The sequence below is a fragment of the Aquarana catesbeiana genome, linkage group LG02 (genome assembly GCF_042186555.1).
Source record: "Aquarana catesbeiana isolate 2022-GZ linkage group LG02, ASM4218655v1, whole genome shotgun sequence".
NCBI lineage: Eukaryota > Metazoa > Chordata > Amphibia > Anura > Ranidae > Aquarana > Aquarana catesbeiana.
In genome coordinates, this window is record NC_133325.1 from 365,922,654 (window position 1) to 365,944,774 (window position 22,121).

At 39.8% G+C, this 22,121-nt stretch overlaps 1 protein-coding gene across 4 annotated transcripts in view; it reads left to right on the plus strand.

The window, feature by feature from the left end:
* Nucleotides 1–9,876: 9,876 nt before the first annotated feature.
* AUTS2 (activator of transcription and developmental regulator AUTS2) overlaps nucleotides 9,877–22,121 on the plus strand; it is a 2,093,484-nt gene continuing 2,081,239 nt past the window's right edge. For 3 of the 4 annotated variants that reach the window (XM_073615089.1, XM_073615088.1, XM_073615087.1), the window contains exon 1: nucleotides 9,877–10,252. In XM_073615089.1, coding sequence (XP_073471190.1) covers nucleotides 9,977–10,252 — 276 coding nt within the window. In that variant the 5' untranslated portion in view covers nucleotides 9,877–9,976. The remainder of the gene's footprint in view (nucleotides 10,253–22,121) is intronic. The other variant, XM_073615086.1, reaches the window with a different exon arrangement.

Genomic DNA, 22,121 nt, shown 5'->3' on the forward strand with positions numbered 1-22,121 from the left:
CATGTCTCCAGACTTAAACCCTATTAAACATCTGTGGGGCATCCTCAAATGGAAGGTGGAGGAGCGCAAGGTCTCTAACATCCACCAGCTCCGTGATGTTGTCATGGAGGTGTGGAAGAGGACTTCAGTGGCAAACTGTGAAGCTCTGGTGAACTCCATGCCCAAGAGGGTTTAGGTAGTGCTGGAAAATAATGGTGGCCACACAAAATATTGACACTTTGGACCCAATTTGGACATTTCACTTAGGGGTGTATTCACTTTTGTTGCCAGTGGTTTAGACATTAATGGCTGTGTGTTGAGTTATTTTGAGGGGACAGCAAATTTACACTGTTATACAAGCTGTACACTCACTACTTTACATTATAGCAAAGTGTCATCTCTTCATTGTTGTCACATAAAAAGATATAATAAAATATTTACAAAAATGTGAGGGGTATACTCACTTTTGTGAGATACTGTATATATATATATATATATATATATATATATATATATATATATATATATATATATATATATATCAAATGTACTGCCACTAACTAACCTGCCTGCCTAATCTAGCTTAATCTATCTCAGTCCACACATTATACACGGTGGCTATGTAAGCAGCCTTATATAGTGTGGGGTGTGGACTTAGTCCCTCTGAGCCATGACTGGCACTCTGCCTTTGGCTAATTATGGCTCTCTCAGCAGAGTGCACTGTGATTGGCCAAAGCATGCAGGTCAGGTGCATGCTTTGGCCAATCATCATACAGCAATTATATGGGACATTATGGGGCATTCCGCCCCATGTGTTTGGTTCGTTTTAGAACAAACGAACACCAGATGTTCAAGTTGAACTTACGTTCATCCTTACTAGTCATCAGTTTAAAACTACCTATAAAAAAATAGCCTAAAATAATTGTTTTTGCTCCAGAATGCATGGCAATATGTAATTCATATTCACATTCATATGTTAGTGTTTGTGGAGTATGTGGGAGTGGTTCAAAATTTATTTTAGGGGTTTATTTTAGGGATTTTAAAGTGGTTAGGTGTAATTTTACTTTTTACACTTTTTCGGTTCACCAAACTCTGTTTTTTGTCACATAGGGGACCGAGTGTCCCCTATGTGATTGGATTTTGTTGCAACATATTCTCTATAATGAGAGATCAGGCATCTTTTCAAAACCTCACCTGCCCTCCATTAAAGCTGATGGAGCACAGATTGCTCTACATTAGCTTCTTCCCCAGGCCATAGTGGCCAGGAAAAGTGACAGCCAAACTCAAAACTGATGTCGTACACATCTCTTCCATGTCCCCCCCCCTCTACCCGGTGGCACCCACCATGCTGGACTTTGAGCCACCGATAGTAGCACGAAGCCCAAGAGAAATTGCAGGGACACATGGGGGGATGGCGAATGTGTCAAATCTTGGCTGCTGTAGCATCTGGGAGTGTGTGTAAAACCCTGTGATGCTGCCAACATAGGCCATATGTCAGTGACAGTAAAAAGTTTAACAATGTTTCCTTTTGTTTCAGGGGTGGTATTTTGGGGTTTATATTTCTTTTGTTGATGTTTTTTTCTTTTATGGTGAAAGGGCATTTTTTTACATTTTGAGCTGCTCAAAGTAATTTTGAGCTGCAGTATTCACTTTTTACTGACTATTTGTTCTTGGAGTTGCTGTTTGTTTGCAGCGTACTGTTCTGCATTATTTGAAAGAAAATAAAATTATTAGAGAAATAACTGTATATACCTAAAGCACCTAACATTATATTATTCACATTCACCACACATACCACACAAAGTAAAGAGTCAGGGGTGTGTCACACACAAGGTGTAATGGTCAGGAGTAAGTACCATACAGCTTGCAGGAGTCAGAAGTGTCTAAGACGCAGAGAGCAGGGGTCAGGATTGCACTGAAAGCAGGGGTCAGGAGTGCATAACATACACAGTTTAAGTGTCAAGAGTGCATAATGCACAAAGTGCAAGGGTCAGGACTCGAGTACACACCTTGCAAACAGCAGGGGTCAGGAGTGTATAATGTACAGGGGTTAAGAGTACATAGCACACAGAGTGCAGTGATTGGGAGCGTAACACAGAGCAAAGGGGTCAGACCATAAAGCACAGGTCAGCAGACAGAGTACATAAAACACACTTGCCAGAACATGGCAATTCAGAGAAAGGGAAGACGTACTCAGCTGGGTCATGTGACTGAAGCCTAGAGGAGCAGCCTCCCTCTGAACTGACACACTGCAGAAGTAGCTCCTGCTTTAGGTGTGGCTGTCAACCCTAGCTGCTGCATTGCACAGCAGATTGAGAGGTGTTGGAAACCCCTATTCCTCCCTTATCTACATCTCGATCCCATCCAAGAACATCATCAGTTACTTGAAATCTACTTATCTGCTGGGTAGTCTTTGGAATGCCTTTGCCATGTGTCTTGTAATGTTTGCAAAGGGGTAATGGAGGACCCTTGTTCAAAGACGCTGCATGCTTGTGGCCAAAGTAGCAATGTCTTGGGTAAAGCTGCATGCTCATGCGAGTCAATTAGATAGGGTTTCTCAGTGGTCCCACTCAATTCAGGGAGAATATGTTCCCCTTGCTCAAGGTTAGACATCCAGGGATTCCTGGCATTCTCCTCTTTAGTACATCCAGCTAACTGTTTCACTGTTGGATGAAAATGAAAAACACTTTATACTTATATAGAGAATTCCTGCCTCATTGCAGCAACAGCTGTTTAGCCCCTGCACATGTCTGATGTTGCCAATGGCATTCTATGGAGCTGTTTTACACAAAAAGACATCTTAATAAAGAAAGAAAAGAACGTGAGCATATTACTGTCTAAAATGTCCCAGTTTAAAAACTCAGAATGAGGAAACATATATATGGGATAACACCCATTATATGATTATCATTGACAGCTCCACATCAGTAGTCAGCTGGGCACATATTTCTGGACAATAAAAAAGTTCTTTGAGATTACAGTTAAAGATCATGTGAATTCTATATTATGCAGAGAAAACAATTGATTTCTAACATGAACATAGAATGCCTTTCACTGATTTTTACTCTTCTATATAGTCTCCTAGATTTTTGGGTTAATCAATGCAAACTGATCTCATTTTAGCAACCTGCATTTTTATTATCTGCAGTTTGTTATCACATGTATTCTTTTACTACAGTGTTTTTGACTTTCCAGTCTATTTAGCATTTACTGTAATTGATTTTATTTCACCAGTTTGTAGATTGTATCACCTGATTTTTATAAAAAAAAATATAAATTTTGACACAACAAATTATTATTATTATTTTTAAAACAATCTGTTTTATTGGTATATGTGGAAAATATAGGGACCATGCGGCTCGGCCCTCACAGCAGTGAGTTTCCCGGCAAGTGGTACAAAATAAACAAGCACAAAATATGAAAAGAAAAATAATTATGAAAATTATACAAAATTAACAGTATATCAGGTGGTGTATGGCTTGTGTAATATAGCATGAAAGCACTAGGTGCCCCACTCAAGAGACAATACCAAAGGATGAAAAGCATGGATAAGGCTGGCCCTCTTGTTACCCTGGTAGTAGGGTTAAAAGTGCTGTTAAGTAGTATTCATCATTGCCGTGGAAACCTCTCCCAGCCACCGTGCTCAAGCTTCATCAAACTTTTTAGAACAACAAATGTTACTGTAGACATCTTGGTACAGAGGCAAGTTGACGTTTACCAGGTACTTCTAGAGGGGGAAGAAGGCTTTTTATAATAGAGTATTATGGCCTTCCTGGCATAAAATAACAACAGAGAAGTGTCCTTTCAGCAACTGAGAGAACTACCGTATATGCCAGTGTATAAGATGACTTTTTAGCCTTAAAAACATCCCGCTAAAATCAGGGGGTCATCATATACTCTGAGTATAAAATGTGAACCTTAAATCCTGCGATGTACGGTATGTTGCCAGTGTGAATAATGATTGACAGTAATTTTATGTCACCATGTGGGTATAAACAAAACAGCTACTAGACAAGACCCCATCATGGCTCCACCAGCAAAAAGAAGGAAATATGAAGCAACTTTCAAGCTGAAAGTCGTATACTTTGCCAAGGAACATAATAACTATGCTGCTGCAAGACATTATGGAGTAACAGAGAAGGTGGTCCAAGACCATGCAAATGAAGATGCATTAAAGAGTATGCCAAGGAGTAAGTGTGCATTAAGAAGAGGCACCCCATATTGGCCAGAACTCGAAAATCATGTAGCAGACATGGTGCATGAGCATTGTCAATATGTTTATGTAGTGACACAAAACAACATATGTATGTTTGCACTTCAGTGGGCCAAATCTAACTGAGATCACAGCAAAGGGTTTAGGGCCACTGTATCCTGGTGTACTAGGTTCTTGGAAAGCCATAATCTGGTACTGAGGCAAAAGACCAAAATTGCACAAAAATTACCTGCAGATCTAAACGGCAAAGTGAGACATTTCCATTAATATTCAATACAACAGTGCAAGGAACACAGCTATGGGTTAAGTAATATCAGAAATATGGATGATACTCCTATGAATTTCGATATGGTTGAAAATAAAACTGTCAGTTCAAAAGGTGCAAAAACAGTGTTAATTAAAATAACAGGACATGAGAAGTTCAGTTTTACAGTGGTACTAGCATGTACAGCTGATGGCACCAAACTAAGACCAATGATTATTTTTAAAAGAAAAACAATGCCAAAAATCAAGTTCTCTGTTGGAGTTTTTGCAAATGTGAATGAAAAAGGCCAGATGGATGAAGAAGGGATAAAGCTATGGCTTGATAATGTATGGAATAGGCAACCAGGTGGACTTTGTCTAGAACGTAGCCTACTGGTGTGGGATATGTTCAGGGCTCATTTAACTACCAGCACAAAGAAAAGGCTGACAAGAATAAACACAGATGCAGCAGTTATTCCTGTAGGATTGACATTGTTGGTACAGCCACTGGATGTGTGCCTAAACAAGCCATTTAAAGATCACATTCGTGAACAGTGGAATGAGTGGATGGTTAGCGGTGAAAAGTTATTCACAAAAGGAGGAAACATGCGTGCTCCACAGCTGGATGTTTTGTTTAACTTTGTCTTAAAAGCCTGGAATGATATTGATGCAGAAACATTAATCAAGCCTTTCAAGAAGTGTGGCATATCAAATTCATTGGATGGTATGGAGGACGACTACTTGTGGCAAGATGAAGGGGAAGTCAAAGCTGAAGCCACATCATCTGATTTGGAATTGGATCCATATGATGACTGCCTTACAAATGTATCACAAGATGTCAGATGATGAACATGATGAGGATTTTGAAGGATTTTAAATACCTGTAAGTCATAATTATTTAATTAAAATTATTTAAATCAAATCTGATGTTTTTATATGGTGTGCCTCGGAAGGGGGGTAGTCTTATATGGTATGTATAGCCCAAAACCTATGTTTTAACTTGAAAATAAGGGGGTCGTCTTATACGCCCAGTCGCCTTATGTGCCGTTATATACGGTAAATCCTCAGTGAGGCCAAGCAAGCAAATCCTGGGTGATGGGGTAAAGTGAGGCTTGGCAACTGCAATGATGTCACAAACAATATCAGTCCAGTAGGAAGAAATAGTGGAATTAAAAAACATGGACAAAAATCACCATGCAGATGATCACAATGCCAGCATGCTGAAGGGATCATTGGATTGCACGTATAGAGCTTGTGTGGCATGTTATAAGCATGATTCAAAGTTTTAATTTGTATGAGCCAGTCCCTGACAGACACAAGTATATGTCCCAGAGCAATTCCTAGTCCTCATTGTCTAAATCGGGAATCTCTGCTTGCCATTTTTGCTGTAGGCTGGACAAATCAGTGACAGTAATATTCAAAAGGAGTTGGTACAGGGATGTGGTTGGCTTCAGGAGTTGATCCTCCTTAAGCAGTGATTCCAGATTAGTACAGGTAAAATCAAGCTGACACTGAACAATCTGGCATGTCAACCTGAAAGTCCTGAAAATGGTACTGGAAAGGGATATAATATTCAGCACAAAGGCTGTCAAAGGAAGCTTCTGGGTCAGAAAGCATGTAGAAAGGGGAGCAGGGACAGACTGCTGCAGCAGTCCCACATCAGCTCTAAACCCATAAACTGACCAATCACATGACCACTGATTGCTCAGCTTTCAGTCTGGTGGGAGTAGACTCACTGGAGCACCAGGCAGGGGAAGAGGCAGCTAGCTCCAGTTCTCAGCTGTGCTCTGAACAGAACTAGCTGTCAATCAGGCAGCTGGATGGACCCCAATAATATTGTTGGGATCCTTCCAAAGCTTTTTCCATGTAAATTAATAGCGGGCAATAACCTGCTATTAGCTGACTCTGGGTCACAGAAGAACAAAAGTATACACTTGTGGTCCACAAGAGAAGTATGGTCAAAAAAGCTTTGGTCATCTGTCTCTATTAGGTGTTTTCCATTTTCCAGCAGTGAAATAGTTAAAGCAGTTGTAAAGTATACATTTTTTAATAAAATAACAAACATGTTACACTTATCTGCACTGTGCAAAAGTATTAACACAGAGCGGCCCCTATCCTTCTCTTCTGGGATTTCCTGCCGACACTGTCTGTTCCTCCTCTTGTGTCTGCCCCCTATAGCAAGCTGCTTGCTGTGGGGGTAGGTATGCAGGTTCACTCCTGAGCTGGGCTGTGTGCATCCATAGACACACATAGTGTGTCTTGATCCTGTCCCCATTCCCTTCTCACAGGATTTGATTGATTTGACTGTTTTCTAGAGAGAGGAACACAGGCAGGCACCACTGCAGATGAGCACAGCGGTGGATTGAGATATAACTCAGGTAAGTATACAGGTAGGGGGCTTTGGAACCACTTTAAGTAAATTTTGCAAATAGAAGAGAGAGCCTGCTTTCTGATCTTGAGAAAGGGGAGCACTTTCTCCCTGAAATATATCGTGTGACAGCTGGGAAGTCCTATCCAATGTGTAGCTTCTCTCCAAGAGACCACTACCTCACTGGCCCCAAGCCACTCTGTTATGGATATTACCACATACATGGCAAACACACTATAAAGACTAGCCAGTGGATACATATTTTCCAGAAGAGCGGTGCTATACATCAATGGAATAACACACTGACTAACAGGTAACAATTTTATACCGCTGTATCTTCTGCAGTCTCCTAATTATTAATAGGAGCTTGACAGATTTAGCCAGTGGTTTTGCAATAGCAACAATGGGGACAGCCAAAGCAAACTACTGGCCAATTTCTGTCTGACGCTCAAAGTAGGTCTATTACTGTTTTATGTGAAACCAAGGGGTTGATTTACTAAAACTGGAAGGTGCAAAATCTGGTGCAGCTCTGCAGATATTTAATTGAAAAAGCTGAAAATAGAAGCTGATTGGCTACCATGCACAGCTGCACCAGATTTTGCACTCTCCAGTTTTATTAAATCTACCCCCAAGTGTCATTGCACACATGTGCTAACATGTGTTGGCAACAGATACTTATGGGCATTGATCAATAACTGTTAACTCTATGCATCTCAAATTCTAGAGCCAAAAACACACTGAAAAGACAAGTCAACGTGTATCAAAACACGCCAATGCAAAAAGAAAAATGTATATTAAGGCATAGCAATGCATCTGTCTAATGTTGCAAAAAAGGTACCTCTATGCACACACACACTGTATATCTAAATGGGCTCACCATGCACGTTGACCATATAATACAATTTCTGTACAATTGACCTAAAGCCTTATTAAAAACAAAAAAAATATATATTATATATAGCAACTTACCAATCCCTAAAATGTGGTGGCTGCATTAGTTTTCTTTTTTTGAAGGTTTTCTTTTTCGTTTATTTCCACCTGATGATCTGGCCAGCAGCACACTTGCTGACCTAGGGTGTCTCAATGGAGAATTTATGAGGACACTTTGGACAACAGCTTTGTCAATCTGGGGTGAAGGTAATGATGCACATCAGATTTAAATGAGCTAGACTAACAAATTAAAACTGCACTAACACTACTAACTACTACTACTATTTACTAAACTAACATGGACTCACCCCGTCAGTGTTAAATGGTTTGTCTCAGCCCTCTAACTGCCTCTTTTGCTGGACAGCATGGTCTGTTAAAGGAAGAAGATAAGAGACTTACTGGTCAGATCATCAGGTGAAAATAAATGCAGCCACCAAGAATTGCTAAGCTGCATTAATTATTATGCTTTAAGATTACCAAAACTGTGTAGTATGAGGACCTATCTAAACTATCCATTCAATTTTTATCCAGTCAGGCAGGTCCTTGCACTATACACTTCTTGGTAGGGATGAGCTCAGATGTGTTCAGATCCCAGTCCAAGACCACCTAAGCTATCCCACCAGGAATCTATCGCCACACAAAACCAACTATAAGTGGATGAGGCTTTCCCCAGGAGGAATGCCTTGGCTGCTTATGATTGGACTAGTACAGTGACCACTTCCTGGTGGGAAAACTCAGTTGTGTTAGGACTAGGATTTTATCCCTGCTTCTTGGTAAATCTAAAGGAGATTGTACAGTCAGATTGTAGCGTGTGTGGTAAGCGTTAGTCAGGAAATAAAAAGGTCTTCCAATGTGTCCTTATAAATAATTTAAACATGTTGCCATCCATTGATCCTTTTTATAATAGCAAGCAGCACATTTGTCCCATTACATTGCACAATGCCATAGTCTGGACTAGCAGCTGGGGTGATGAAGCTGCCCCAGTTAGCAAGGTGCCAGGTACCTGATGCTTGGCCTGCTGGAAAAAGAGAAGAAGCTGCAGCAGCAAAAGCAGACACAAGAGCTGTCACTCAGCTCAAACAGACATAGGTAGGGTGATGATGAGATTGCTCCTCCTTTCCTTGAACTGATAAATGCTTTTGTGTATGCAAGGCAGGGACCAAATGGATGCTGCTACGGACAAGGGCAGCGATCGCTGGGTTAAAATGGCTAAAAGTTCTGTATGACGCTTAGCAGAGAGCGAAGGGGACTGGAAGGGAAGGCTGGGCTGTTCATTGAGCCCCCTCCTCTCTTCTCCACACAAGTGTTCCAGCCTGGGAGAGAGAAGAGACTAAGCATCGCCCTGACCTCCTGTGGAGCAGGCTCTGGAGGAAGCTGGATTGGGCACAGCAGAGAGCAGCACATCCCATCCAGCCTCAGCTGTCACTTTCTCCCTGCTTGCATTGTGTGTGTGTGTTTCTGCTTTCTCTTATCCCTGCACTTCTTCTCTTCTCCCACCCAGTCTCCTGCCCCTCCTCTGTCTGCCTAGTCTGGATGCATCTGTCACTGAGGAGGGAAGAAGAAGAAGAAGAAGAAGAAGAGAAGGGGGGTCAACCTCTACATTGGAACTTCTTTACTAAAAAGGAGGAGTGGAAGATAATCCAAGGGCTAAGCGATGGAGTTGTGGAAAAAAAAGAAGAAACATCTACTGTAACAAAGAGTTAAATGTTTGCAGGAAATAAATCAGGTGGAAACATCCATGATTTTTTAAAGGAAGGGGGATTTAACCTTCAATCATAATGAAAGCATTCTTCTCTTAAGATTTATTGCCTGCTTGGTGTATTTTTTTTTCTTTTTTTCTACAAAGGAGATGTGTGATCAGCCATTACTTTTCCTGGCAGCCTTATAGGAATTTCTTGTTGCATTATATATATTTTTTGTATGTGTGTGTGTGTGTGTGGTGAAATCACACTCAGGATTATCTGCACATTTCACAGGGTTTTTTGGCGTGTGTTCATCTCCACTAAGCACAACGAAAGGAGCAATGTGCTTTGCCCATTCTTCATGATTAATTCTTGGGTTTCTTCTTCCTTCTTTTTTCATTTTAGCCTTTTTTGCAGACCGTGGTGGGTTTTATTTTATTATTTCTTTTGAATCAGGAGGGGAGGAGGTGGGGAAGGGGAGAGGGGTGGTTGCTGGTGTCTCTGCTGCTGCCTGTGCTGCTGCTGCTTGCTGCCTGTGCTGCTGCTGCTAGTGTGGGTGCAATGGATGGCCCACGGTGCAATGGGTTTCGCAAGAAGAGGAGATCCAAATCCCAAAGGGATAGGGTGGTAAGGTCCAAAGGAGGATTAGGTGTTGCCAGGACTGGTTCGTTGATTTCTTCTTCTGGATCTGAAAGAGAAGACAATGGGAACCCGACTGTTTCTTCCTTGTCCAGACCAAAGCCCCCCAGGAGAAAAAGGAAAGAGTCCTCTTCGGCTGAAGAAGACATCATTGATGGATTTGCAATGACCAGCTTTGTGACTTTTGAAGCACTGGAGGTAAGGCACAAGGGTGTGTGTGTGTTTTGGTGTATGGGGGTTCATTTAAGGTCCTAATGTTTTGGAGTGTGGTGCTGAAGAGGTGGGGAGGGGGGAAGAGGTTGGACCCTTGTCACTGCAGATTGCATTTTAATGCTTTCACTGTAGGGTTTGTGATGATGATGGAGTGATAGTCACAGCTGTCAGCAGGTCCCACTCACAGCCCTCCAGCAAGAAAAGGGTTAATTTCCATAGCGTAGCTAGGAATATGGAAATGTAGTGTCTGTAAAGAAGGGGTAGCATGGATTCCTACCTGGATGTGATTAACTGGTTAACTGTTGTGGCTGACATTCAAATCCAATTTTCATTTTTTTATCCTTCTAAGCTGTGTGTGTGTTTTTTTTTCTGTGTTCAGTACATCTGGGAGTGGTGGTGTTACCAGCGCATTGTTTGGAAAGACATAATGCTGCTCAATGAGACTTGGTTCCCATGCATTTCTATGCACTGTATTTATCTATCCTTAAAATATCTATGCTACCCAGCCTGGTACAGCAAGCGCTCCCATTCTTGCTGGAGGGGTTAATGAGAAAATCAAATCCTCCCTGCTGACGTTCTGTATTAAAGGCTTGTCCTGCTATTGTCTGTGCAAAAGTGATTTTATTATGCTTTCTGGCAAAAGCTTGTTTTATGTATGAGACTTGGACACCTGCAGCACTTTAACAAGAGAAATATATATTTTCTAGCCTCAGATGTGTTGGTTCTTTCGCTTTCTTTCTTATTCTGTTAGTAGCTGATTAGAGCACAATTGCAGATTGAAGTGTTTTCATTCTAAAAAGGCTGACCTGGTAGAAAATATTGCTTTGTTAGCTTTTTGATGGCTTCTGTCTGTTCTGTTAATACCTCTGCTGCAGTAATCAACTGTCGAAAAAATGGCAGTGGCCTGCAAACTTTCAGATTTGTTTTATTTGCCTTGTAATTTTGATTCATATACTATTGCCAACTTGCAGAGTAATGTAATGTTGCTTGTGAGCTTGCCTGGCTTGCCCTAGCAGATTTGAATGATTTTAATGCATTTGTCAAGGTTATTTTATGGCAATATCAGTTGATATGTAGTTAGGTGATATAGAAGATCTATGCTCCTTATAACTATAATTAGACTATTATTCTCGTCATTTGTGCAAACAAAGTACTTAGCAAGCTGTTTAATGATATTGTCTTTTGGCACCTACCAGTGCCTTTTTTTGCCTCTGAACTGCAGTTAACTTAGGTATTCTAGGAACTGACTCAGTACAGCTACAGGCTTAAAATATTGTGTTTGTTTGCCATTGACATTGAAAGTGATTTGCATTATGTTTTGACCACACTCTTCTGATTCCACCAGCTGTTAGTGTTTTTCTAAGCAAAATAAACATCTGCGTTTAGGGCATTGTACACAAGTATGTTCATCCACTTGTTGAAACATGGATTCCAGACGACCATACGTGTGCAACCAAAAAAAGTTTTTGGTCTTTGAACTTGCCTTGATAGATTTGTTTTTCTATAACTGTTATTATGATGCATTTGATTTGTTTCCTGAGCATGGCAAGTACATCAAATCATGGAAAAGCTGATTAGAGGTGTTTGCCAAGGCTTCCTTCTTTTATCAACATCAAAGTTTTCGGGGAAATATCACAGACTTCTTCCACTGTACAATGGTGACACTAACAGTGGCCAGATCACCTTCAATTGAAATACTTTGGCACTTAGTTCAAAGGGTATTTGCATTTTTAGATATCCCCTTATATAGGTTACAGTTTTTTGTTTTTACTCACTTATTTACTCACTTATTTACTGATCTGCATCTTCCTAGAACAGGACTTTGGTTTTATACACTAGTTATTTTCAGTATTGATGGGTTTAAAGTGAATTGATAAATGTGTTTATGTAGCAGTAAGAGGTTTTTATATTTTAAAGATTGCAGTATAATAATATAGACTATTCTTTCTTTCTGTCCTGCTGCACTTTTTGGATATTTTTGATTCTCCTAAAGAGTACGGAAACTTTGTTGGAAACCTTTTCCCCCCACACTCCTAAAAAGGGAAAGACCCCTTCCCTCCTCTTCCTCCTCCTCCTCACAACTATACCTACTAATGCCGTGTACACACGGCGGACTTTTCGGCATGAAAGGTCCGACGGTCTTTCTGATGGACTTTCGACTGACTTTTGACGGACTTCCAACGGACTTTCGAACGATCACACCAAAGTCCACGGATTCGTACGTGATGACGTACGACTGGACTAAAATAAGGAAGTTCATAGCAAGTAGCCAATAGCTGCCCTAGCATCAGTTTTTGTCCGTCGGACTAGCATACAGACGAGCGGATTTCTCTATAGGAACTGGGTCCGGCGGAGTTCCGGCGGAAAGATTTGAAGCATGTTCCAAATCTAAAGTTTAAATTTTCGACCGAAAATGTCTGCTGCAGGTCCGATGAAGCCCACACACTGTCGGATTGTCCGACGGATTTGTTCCGTCAGACCAGTCTGGTCAAAAAGTCCGCCCGTGTGTACACAGCATTAGATCTCAGGTCTGTGGCTATATTCTTAATCCAGCATTCACACCTGCACAGTTTTCACAGTTAGGAGCTGATCTGTCTTCCAGCCCTATAGACGTCTATAGGGCAAAAAGTATTCAGGTGCAGCTATTTGATCGTAAAGCCGGTGGAATGATGAATGTTGTGGGCCTCAAAGGGAGATCTAAGTAAAACAATTTTGGGAGTAGGGGGAGGATCTAGACCTATTTAGGAGGGGAGGGAGAAACAGGTAAAGAAATTGTGGAAAGTTTCCTTACACTTTAAAGAAATCAAAAATATAAAAAATGCAAAGTGTGACAAAAATAGTCTATACTATTGGTAATAATAAGTTATTTAAATTTACTGGGATCATGAATCTTGAGCCTGCCTCGATCCCATGGCATACCTGAACCTTATCACTAGTCATCACTCAATTAAATGCAGAGCGTACAGATAAAAACAGCAATCATTTCATCTATATACCCTGTAATTAGTTTAATAAAGGTCAGTGCAATTTGTATTCTTGGGATTCAACCAAATCTTCAGAAAATCATATGTTGACTTTAAGGAATGTAATATCTTGCTGCATGCATATATAGAACTAATCAGTGTAAACATATCTAAACCCATAACAAATTCATTTATCAGGAGCATCTCTCTGCATTAAATCAGTATACATTAAAATGCAAAATGTGCATATCATTGATGCTTGGAAGGTCACTGCTACATAAAATCCAGTCATAGCATAAAAGGATAACAAACCCACAGGTTATAGCTACCCACTTAATGATATAAAAACGTGTATAGGATTGTTATGGTGTACTTGACTCTACTCCACCTTGACAATTTCTTTCTCTAGCATGGGAGTTTGAATGTAAGGTGATACCACTTTTTGGCTAACTAAATAGATTGTAGTGCAAGCTTTTGAATCACACTGACCTCTCCTTCAGGAAAAGGCCAGAGTGTTTTCAAATCTTGCACTACAATCTATTTAGTTAGCTAAAAAGTGGTATCCCCCTACAATCAAACTCCCATGCTAGAGAAAAAAATTGTCAAGGTGGAGTAGTCAAGTACACCATAACAATCCTATACACGTTTTTATATCTTTAAGTGGGTAGCTATAACATGTGGGATTTTTGTCCCTTTATGCTATGACTGGATAGATGTTAGTTAAAAAGATGGTATCACCCAAAATCCAAAACACTTTTGTCAATGGCTAACATGGTATACAATTCTATTGTTATTATCCAGCATAAATAGGAAACACAGTAGAGTTTGCCATAAACCATTGACAATGCAAAGTTTTCTTATGCAGCCTGTGCTTATTGTTCACTACATACCATGTTCTTGTGTAAAAGTTATAAAGATTTTACAGTACTCAAGTACCAGTTAATATGCATATTCTTCATATTTGTATTACATATCATCAAATAACAATATACAGGAACCTATTGCAAAGAGTTAGAAGCCATCTTTTATTCATCTGGCTATATTAGACTGAAGACAGATAAAATCTAACAGAGTTTATAGGTTATATTTTTCCTTGCGTTGCAAAGTTTTGTCTAACTAATGAGTGGTTCTTAAGAAATTAGTGATATAGATGTGACCCTGAAGAAGGATCAAGCTTGCGGATGCTGCTCTGATCGTAATGACATATTTTTTGCTTGGAAACTCCAATTTTTACCTTCCTTCCAGTGAACCTGTACTTTATCCAGTTGTTTTGTCTTACCTACACTGCACTCCTTATCAGTCCTGGTCTGTCACTAGAGCTCCGGCAATTTTCTAAACTTGATACTTACACAGGTCTAATCATATTTCTCCATTGATTTTCTGCTCAGGTGCCCAGATGTGGGAAGCAGGCAGGGAATGTCTCTGTGCTCCTCATACCCGGAAGCACAGTTTTTTTTAAGGGCTATGAGGATTGATTAGTGTGGAGAAGATAGAAGCAGGTAGATTATGGTGCCTGCTGTACAGTGTGTATGTTATTTTACCTAATACAGGCAAAGAATGGGTTCACATTTTAGGCACCATACAGAGATCTCAGTGCTTTCTGGCATCTGATTTTTCATCAAAGGTTTCTGCCGACAATTTCATCTGTAAAGTGAGGTACAAAGAAAAGACTTGAGCCTGTATTTGCTTTTAACATCCATACGTGTGGGAGGAAAGCTCAATTTTTTCATAATTTCTCTATACACGATTCGAGAATTGAAGTGATCACTCACATAACACCTTAGTAAATCAGTTCCCATGTCTACTGTTAAATGTCTAGGCAATGAAAGACTTACTGCTGTGACAAATGCAAACATCACTGTAAATCTTGCTCAAGCCTTTGTCAGACAGAGAATCAGCTTGCCACGCAACTAGAGAGCACAGCTAAACAATAAAATGCTTGTGGTTAGGATCTGTTCTGGTTCTGCTGCTGAATTGAAAATCTCTTTGCTAACTGAAATTGTAGCTTAAAATATTTCCATTATTTGGTAACTATGAACAACGTAAACATTTCTTTAGTATGAGCTAAACCAAAATTAGGCTTTCAGGCCTATGCAGTGGGGAAATGCAAAAAGCAAAGATGATATGCAGAAAACAGTAACAAATCAAAACAGATAATTCTTCACCTTTCATCACTATAGTAGTCCCAAATTCCAATTGGCTACTACTGGTTACTACACTTTGCACAGCCTTGTACTTTGAACTGCCTTGATGAACAAGCCAGTTTCTGCCATCAGCAAAGTGACTAGGTTTATATGTATGTGCTAGCAAATAATATAGTATCAAATCTCAAGAACACACATTTAATACAACATATTTTGAAGATTAACAGTCCTTAAATTTAAAACATTTTTTCAGGCTTTTCTTCCAGTGCTAGGGTGACAATGCTCACTAATTGCAAATTCTGTATATATATGGGGGGGGGGGGGGGCAGGGTCTTCAGAATGCACAGAAAAGTATGAGCTCACTGGATTTCTGGCAGGACAAATAAGCATTTTTTGTACTTATCGAACATACACAACAGAACACTGTCAATGATATATTTAACAGGCCAAAGAAAACAAAAAAATATATATTTTTTTAACATGTTCAAAATAAATTAATACTAACTAACTAAAATAAGTTAATTGTTAGACTTTACATACATTTTATCTATGTGTATACCTTCTTTGCAAACAGTGTAGTGCTCAAAAGATGCCGTGGCTCTTTAAATATTCCTTGTAGCCATAGTGCTAATTGGAATGACATCCATAAACCCTGTGAAAAGGTCTTAACCATCAGTCTGGCTCCTCTAAGCAGTACAACCTCTGCATAAATATTGTCATAGGACACTCCTGCATCTTAATGTGGTGTAATTATCATGGATTTAATCTTCATTGCTACGTTTACATACAGTGTTGCCTACTTACTGCTTTGTCATTAATGAACAACATTTGCCCAGCTCTGTTGAATCCATCATTAATCATACATTCCCTTCAGTTCATGATGTTATGTAATTATTGGTATGTGCCTTACTAGTGGACCACTTAATCATAGGGAATCATGTGATGTCATCAAGGACTAAGGACTAGCAACTGATATTTAAAGGGAACTTTATTAAACATTAGAGGTCAAAAAAGTTTTTATGTTACTGGTTGTTATTATTTGAGTTACTTTGCTCTTTACTTTCTAGTTATTCTATAGATTAACAGACTGAAGTATACAGAACAGTATGAAAAAAGAATCAGTACCAAAATAATATGTAAAAAGAGCAAATGGGGTGTGCGATTGTTCTTTGTGCTGTCTATTTTGACTGCAAGGTTGTTTACTCGCATTGACTAAAAGAAAAGACAATGCTCCCCTGTGTGCATAAGCAGTGTACAGCTATTAAAATAAGACTAGGTGCACATAAATTTATTAACATCAAGTGCTCATCCATGTGAGAATAGAAGCCTATTTTTATAACCTAGAACTAATAGCTCACAAGAGCATGAGAACAGCGCGAGTTAGAAACTGAATAATATTTATTACTTAAGGAAATCTAAATTTTTCTAGATTTAATAACTCCTTCGGAATTATTGAAATGTTTTAATTTAATTGTATGTCATGAGAAGGAAGTAAATATTGGTATATCATGTTTTCTTAGAATTAAAATGTACTAACAAGTATTTTTATTCTTAATCATCATTATCATCATTTTTGAAGCAAGACAATTTGGGCCCTTAATGACTTTTTTTTTGTATTTAAATACATATGATTATTTGCATCTGTATATGGACTGATGATAATAATATAAATGTCATTTGAAATCATTATATGAAATAAAGAATTAAAGTTTGATACTGTCTTCTCTGATCCTCCCTTTCTTCTATTGGCCCTAATCCATCTCCTGATAGAACAGTGCCTCAGAGCACTCTGCACATGCTCAGTTTGGTGTGTATTGCTAGAGAGTGTTTTTTCTAGGGAGGGTGCATTTAATCAGTACAGGGCCAATCAGCACTGTCCAGACAGAGGGTCAGGGGTGCTGCAGCCTCATAGGACAATCAGAGGAGAATTAAAACTTCTCCAACAAGCTTTTACCAGTGCTCGACTGGACACTGATAGAAATCACAAGACTGCTGATGAAAAAGGGTATTTAGCAGTTTATATTTACCAAAATAATTGCATTTCCACATTGTGTGTACTGTGGGAGACCAGATATAGTGAATGCAGGGTCCTGGGTTTAGTAACACTTTAAAGCTAAACTAAAGTTATATGAAATTAAGGACTAATCTAAAGTAAAGAAAACTTTTTTTCTGACAAGGATTTACATTACTGTCCAGCCATGTTTGTGATTCATACATCTTTGACAGACAGTACTGTCAGAAGGGTACTTCTACCTTGTTAGGGTTAAAGCAGAACTTCACTCTTTCAATCACTATTGACTGCTGTTTTTAATCCACATGCTCCTAGCATTAGTAAATAGATAGGAAAGTATAATAATATTTACTTGTTTTAAACTTTTTTCTTACATTTCTTCAGTTACTTCCTGGTTTCCAGGCCTAGGCAAAGGATATCATACATTCTAAAAAACTTCTGCAGGGGAAGTGGGGTTTTCTCAGCTAAGCACACCCCCCCCCTGCATGCATGCCTGAGCTAAGGGACGGTGGACTCCAGGAAGTAAATGCTACACAAATGATCTGCCCTTACTCAAGATGGTCACTGCCAGAATACTAGGGGGTGTTTTTCAAAGTGATTTTGTCTTTGGTTTGTGGTGTTCAAATGCAGTGTAGTTCTGCTTTAAAGTGATTGTAAAGGATTTTGTTTTCACATACCAAACATGTTTTGTTTTTTGCAAATAGCAGCTCCAGTCCTCCTCTTTTGGGGTTCCTCGCCAGTGCTCCTAACTCATCCTGCCTCCCAGTACCCCCCTAGCAAGCCGCTTGCTAGTGGGGTACTCTTGCAGGCTTGATTCCAAGCCGCACTGTGTGCATCTATTGACACAGACTGTGTGGCTCGGCCCCTCTCGGGTTCAGGTAAGTATTTACTGGGGGGGGGCAGCAGGGGGAGCTGGACCTAAAATGTTTTTACCTTAATGCAGGAAATGCATTAGGGTTGAAATCCTTCAGCCTTCACAACCACTTGAAGGAGTACAGTAGTGTTATTTCCCTGCCTGCAATTTACTAAGTGAGCAATGAAGAAGCAGCAACACACACATAAAGTAATAATTCTGCTTACTCTGCTCTCTCTTCCAGAGAGCATGCTTCCTATTATTATTATTATACAGGATTTATATAGCGCCAACAGTTTATGCAGCGCTTTTCAATAAAAGGGGTACAGTACAATTACAAAACAGTTCAGTACAGAAAGAATAGGAGGGCCCTGCTCGTGGAGCTTACAATCTTAAGGGAGATCAGCACATGTGCTGGTAACAAAGCTTAATTGGCTTTTAGTGTTGCCCATGTCTCCTTCAGCCTGTTGATCATCCTATGACAAATCTGCTAGTTATATGTAAAAATACATTTGAATATTTTTAAAGAAAAACACAAAAATTGTTTTACATCTCCCTGAAGTTCTTTTTTATGTTTTTTTTTTATTTATTGTAGTTAGAAACCCTTTATTTGCATGGTATTTTGATTGCACTCCAGTAATAGGATTCAAAGTAATGCTTTACAGTGGTTTTATTATTTTTCTTAGGCAGCCCTAACTATATAATTTCTTTAAAGCAGAACCCAATGATGAGGCAAACATATTTTGAACACTAAAGTGTTTTTAAATACTTTTTTTTTCCTCGCACACAATTTTGAATTGTATTTCAATAAAAATACTTGAAAAGTTATGCTAATGATTGCCTATCTCGATTGCAGTTCAAGCAGTAGTGTGATTCATGCAGCACTTCTCCACTGAGTACACCTCAAAGTCACCTCATTGTAATGATAAAAAACTGCCCAAGGCCCCCGCATATGAGCTTCCAGTTTGCACAGCATAAGTACTATTCTAGTGAGTAATCAGAATGCACAGAGACCATTAACATCTGCAGGACATATCAATATACAGTATGTATTTATTACAAACATTTATATACTCTAGGCCCTACAATTCACACAGTGCTTTACTTACTATACATTCACATCACTTCTTGTATTTTTTAGTCTTCTCCTCTTTTAGGAAATGGATATTTAAATGGTGTAAAAAAGGAAGATAATACTGCGCTGTCAAATTCAAACAATAAGTGAATATCAGAAACAACATAAGCGGCAACTTCCCTGTGAAACACACACAGCACACATAAAAAAAAGTCCAAAATAAAATTGCGCTACATAAATATAAAAATAACAAACATTTGCAGCAAAAAAGTCTATTAAGTGATATGAAATCCAATGAATGCCTCAGTGCTTAAACTTTTCACCAGAATGATAAGTGAGTTTCAGAAACAAAGCCTCCACCTCTTGAGAATGGCCACTTACCAGCTCCTTATGACCTCCTTTTATGGGAGGTCCTTCCCGCTTGTGGCTATACTAAATCTCACAAAAGTGAGTACACCCCTCGCATTTTTGTAAATATTTTATTATATCTTTTCATGTGACAACACTGAAGAAATTACACTTTGCTACAATGTAAAGTGGTGAGTGTACAGCTTGTATAACAGTGTAAATTTGCTGTCCCCTCAAAATAACTCAACACACAGCCATTAATGTCTAAAGCGCTGGCAGCAAAAGTGAGTACACCCCTAAGTGAAACGTTCAAATTGGGCCCAAAGTGTCAATATTTTGTGCGGCCATCATTATTTTCCAGCACTGCCGTAACCCTCTTGGGCATGGAGTTCACCAGAGCTTCACAGGTTTCCCCTGGAGTCCTCTTCCACTCCTCCATGATGAAATCACGGAGCTAGTGGATGTTAAAAACCTTGCGCTCCTCCACCTTCCATTTGAGGATGCCCAACAGATGCTCAATAGGGTTTAGGTCTGGAGACAAGCTTGGCCAGTCCATCACCTTTACCCTCAGCTTCTTTATCTAGGCAGTGATCATCTTGGAGGTGTGTTTGGGGTCGTTAACATGTTGGAATACTGCCCTGCGGCCCAGTCTCTGAAGGGAGGGGATCATGCTCTGCTTCAGTATGTCACAGTACATGCTGGCATTCATGGTTCCCTTAATGAACTGTAGCTCCCCAGTGCCGGCAGCACTCATGCAGCCCCCGAGCATGACACTCCCACCACCATGCTTGACTGTAGGCAAGACACACTTGTCTTTGTATGCCTCATCTGGTTTCCACCACACACGCTTGACACCATCTGAACCAAATAAGTTTATCTTGGTCTCATCAGATTACAGGACATGGTTCCAGTAATCCAGGTCCTTAGTCTGCTTGTCTTCAGCAAACTGGCTTTCTTGTGCATCATCTTTAGAAGAGGCTTCCTTCTGGGACGACAGCCATGCAGACCAATTTGATGCAGTGTGCGGCATATGGTCTGAGCACTGACAGGCTGATCCCCCACCCCTTTAACCTCTGCAGCAATGCTGGCAGCACTCATATGCCTATTTCCCAAAGACAACCTCTGGATATGATGCTGAGCACGTGCACTCAACCTCTTTGGTTGACCATGGCGAGGCCTGTTCTGAGTGGAATCTGTCCTGTTAAACCGCTGTATGGTCTTGGCCACTGTGCTACAGCTCAGTTTCAGGGTCTTGGCAATCTTCTTATAGCCTAGGCCATCTTTATGTAGAGCAACAATTTTTTTTTAGATTCTCAGAGAGTTCTTTGCCATGAGGTGCCTTGTTGAACTTCCAGTGACCAGTATGAGAGAGTAAGAGCAATAACACCAAATTTAACACAGCTGCTCCCCATTCACACACGAGACCTTGTAACACTAATGAGTCACATGACACCGGAGAGGGAAAATGGCTAATTGGGCCCAATTTGGACATTTTCACTTAGGGGTGTACTCACTTTTGTTGCAAGCGGTTTAGACATTAATGGCTGTGTGTTGAGTTATTTTGAGGGGAAAGCAAATTTACACTGTTATACAAGCTGTACACTCACTACTTTACATTGTAGCAAAGTGTCATTTCTTCAGTGTTGTCACATGAAAAGATATAATAAAATATTTACAAAAATGTGAGGGGTGTATTCACTTTTGTGAGATACTGTATATCCAGCCAGGGCCATCATTCTTCCAAGGCAATCAGGCTGTCAAGCCTCTGCTTCCCAAGATGGGCCTGATCACATATGAACCCCAAGAAAAGATAAGGCTTCCATAGTGTAAAATCCTTAGATGTTTTATTGTTAAAAAAATGGTTGCACTTACATCAAAACTGTTAAAATAAGCATCAAGGAAAAGCCGGCCGGCTCGATATGGCAGCCCATCCTTCCGGGACTTGTGTAAATGTGGTGACGTCAGCACGTCGTTCCTCTCTATGCGTTTCGTCACAGATGACATCGTCCTGAGGCACGGCTGGCTTTTCTTTTATGCCTATTTTAACACTTTTGATGTAAGTGCAACCATTTTTTAACAATAAAACATCTAAGGATTTTACACTATGGAAGCCTTATCTTTTCTTGGAGTTAATATGTGATCGGGCCCATCTTGGGAGGCGGAGGTCTGACAACATGATTCCCTTGGAAGATTAAAGGCCCTGGCTGGGTATATACCCTCTTAGATTGTAAGCTCTAAGGAGCAGGGCCCTCTGATTCCTACTGAATCAAAGTGTATTGTATTTGTACTGTCTACCCTCAAGTTGTAAAGTGCTACGCAAACTGTTGGCGCTATATAAATCCTGTATAATAATAATAATAATAATAATAATAATAATAATAATATAGCCACAAGCTGGAAGGACCTCCCATAATAGGAGGTCATAAGGAGCTGGTAAGCTGGTAAGCATTCTCAAGAGGT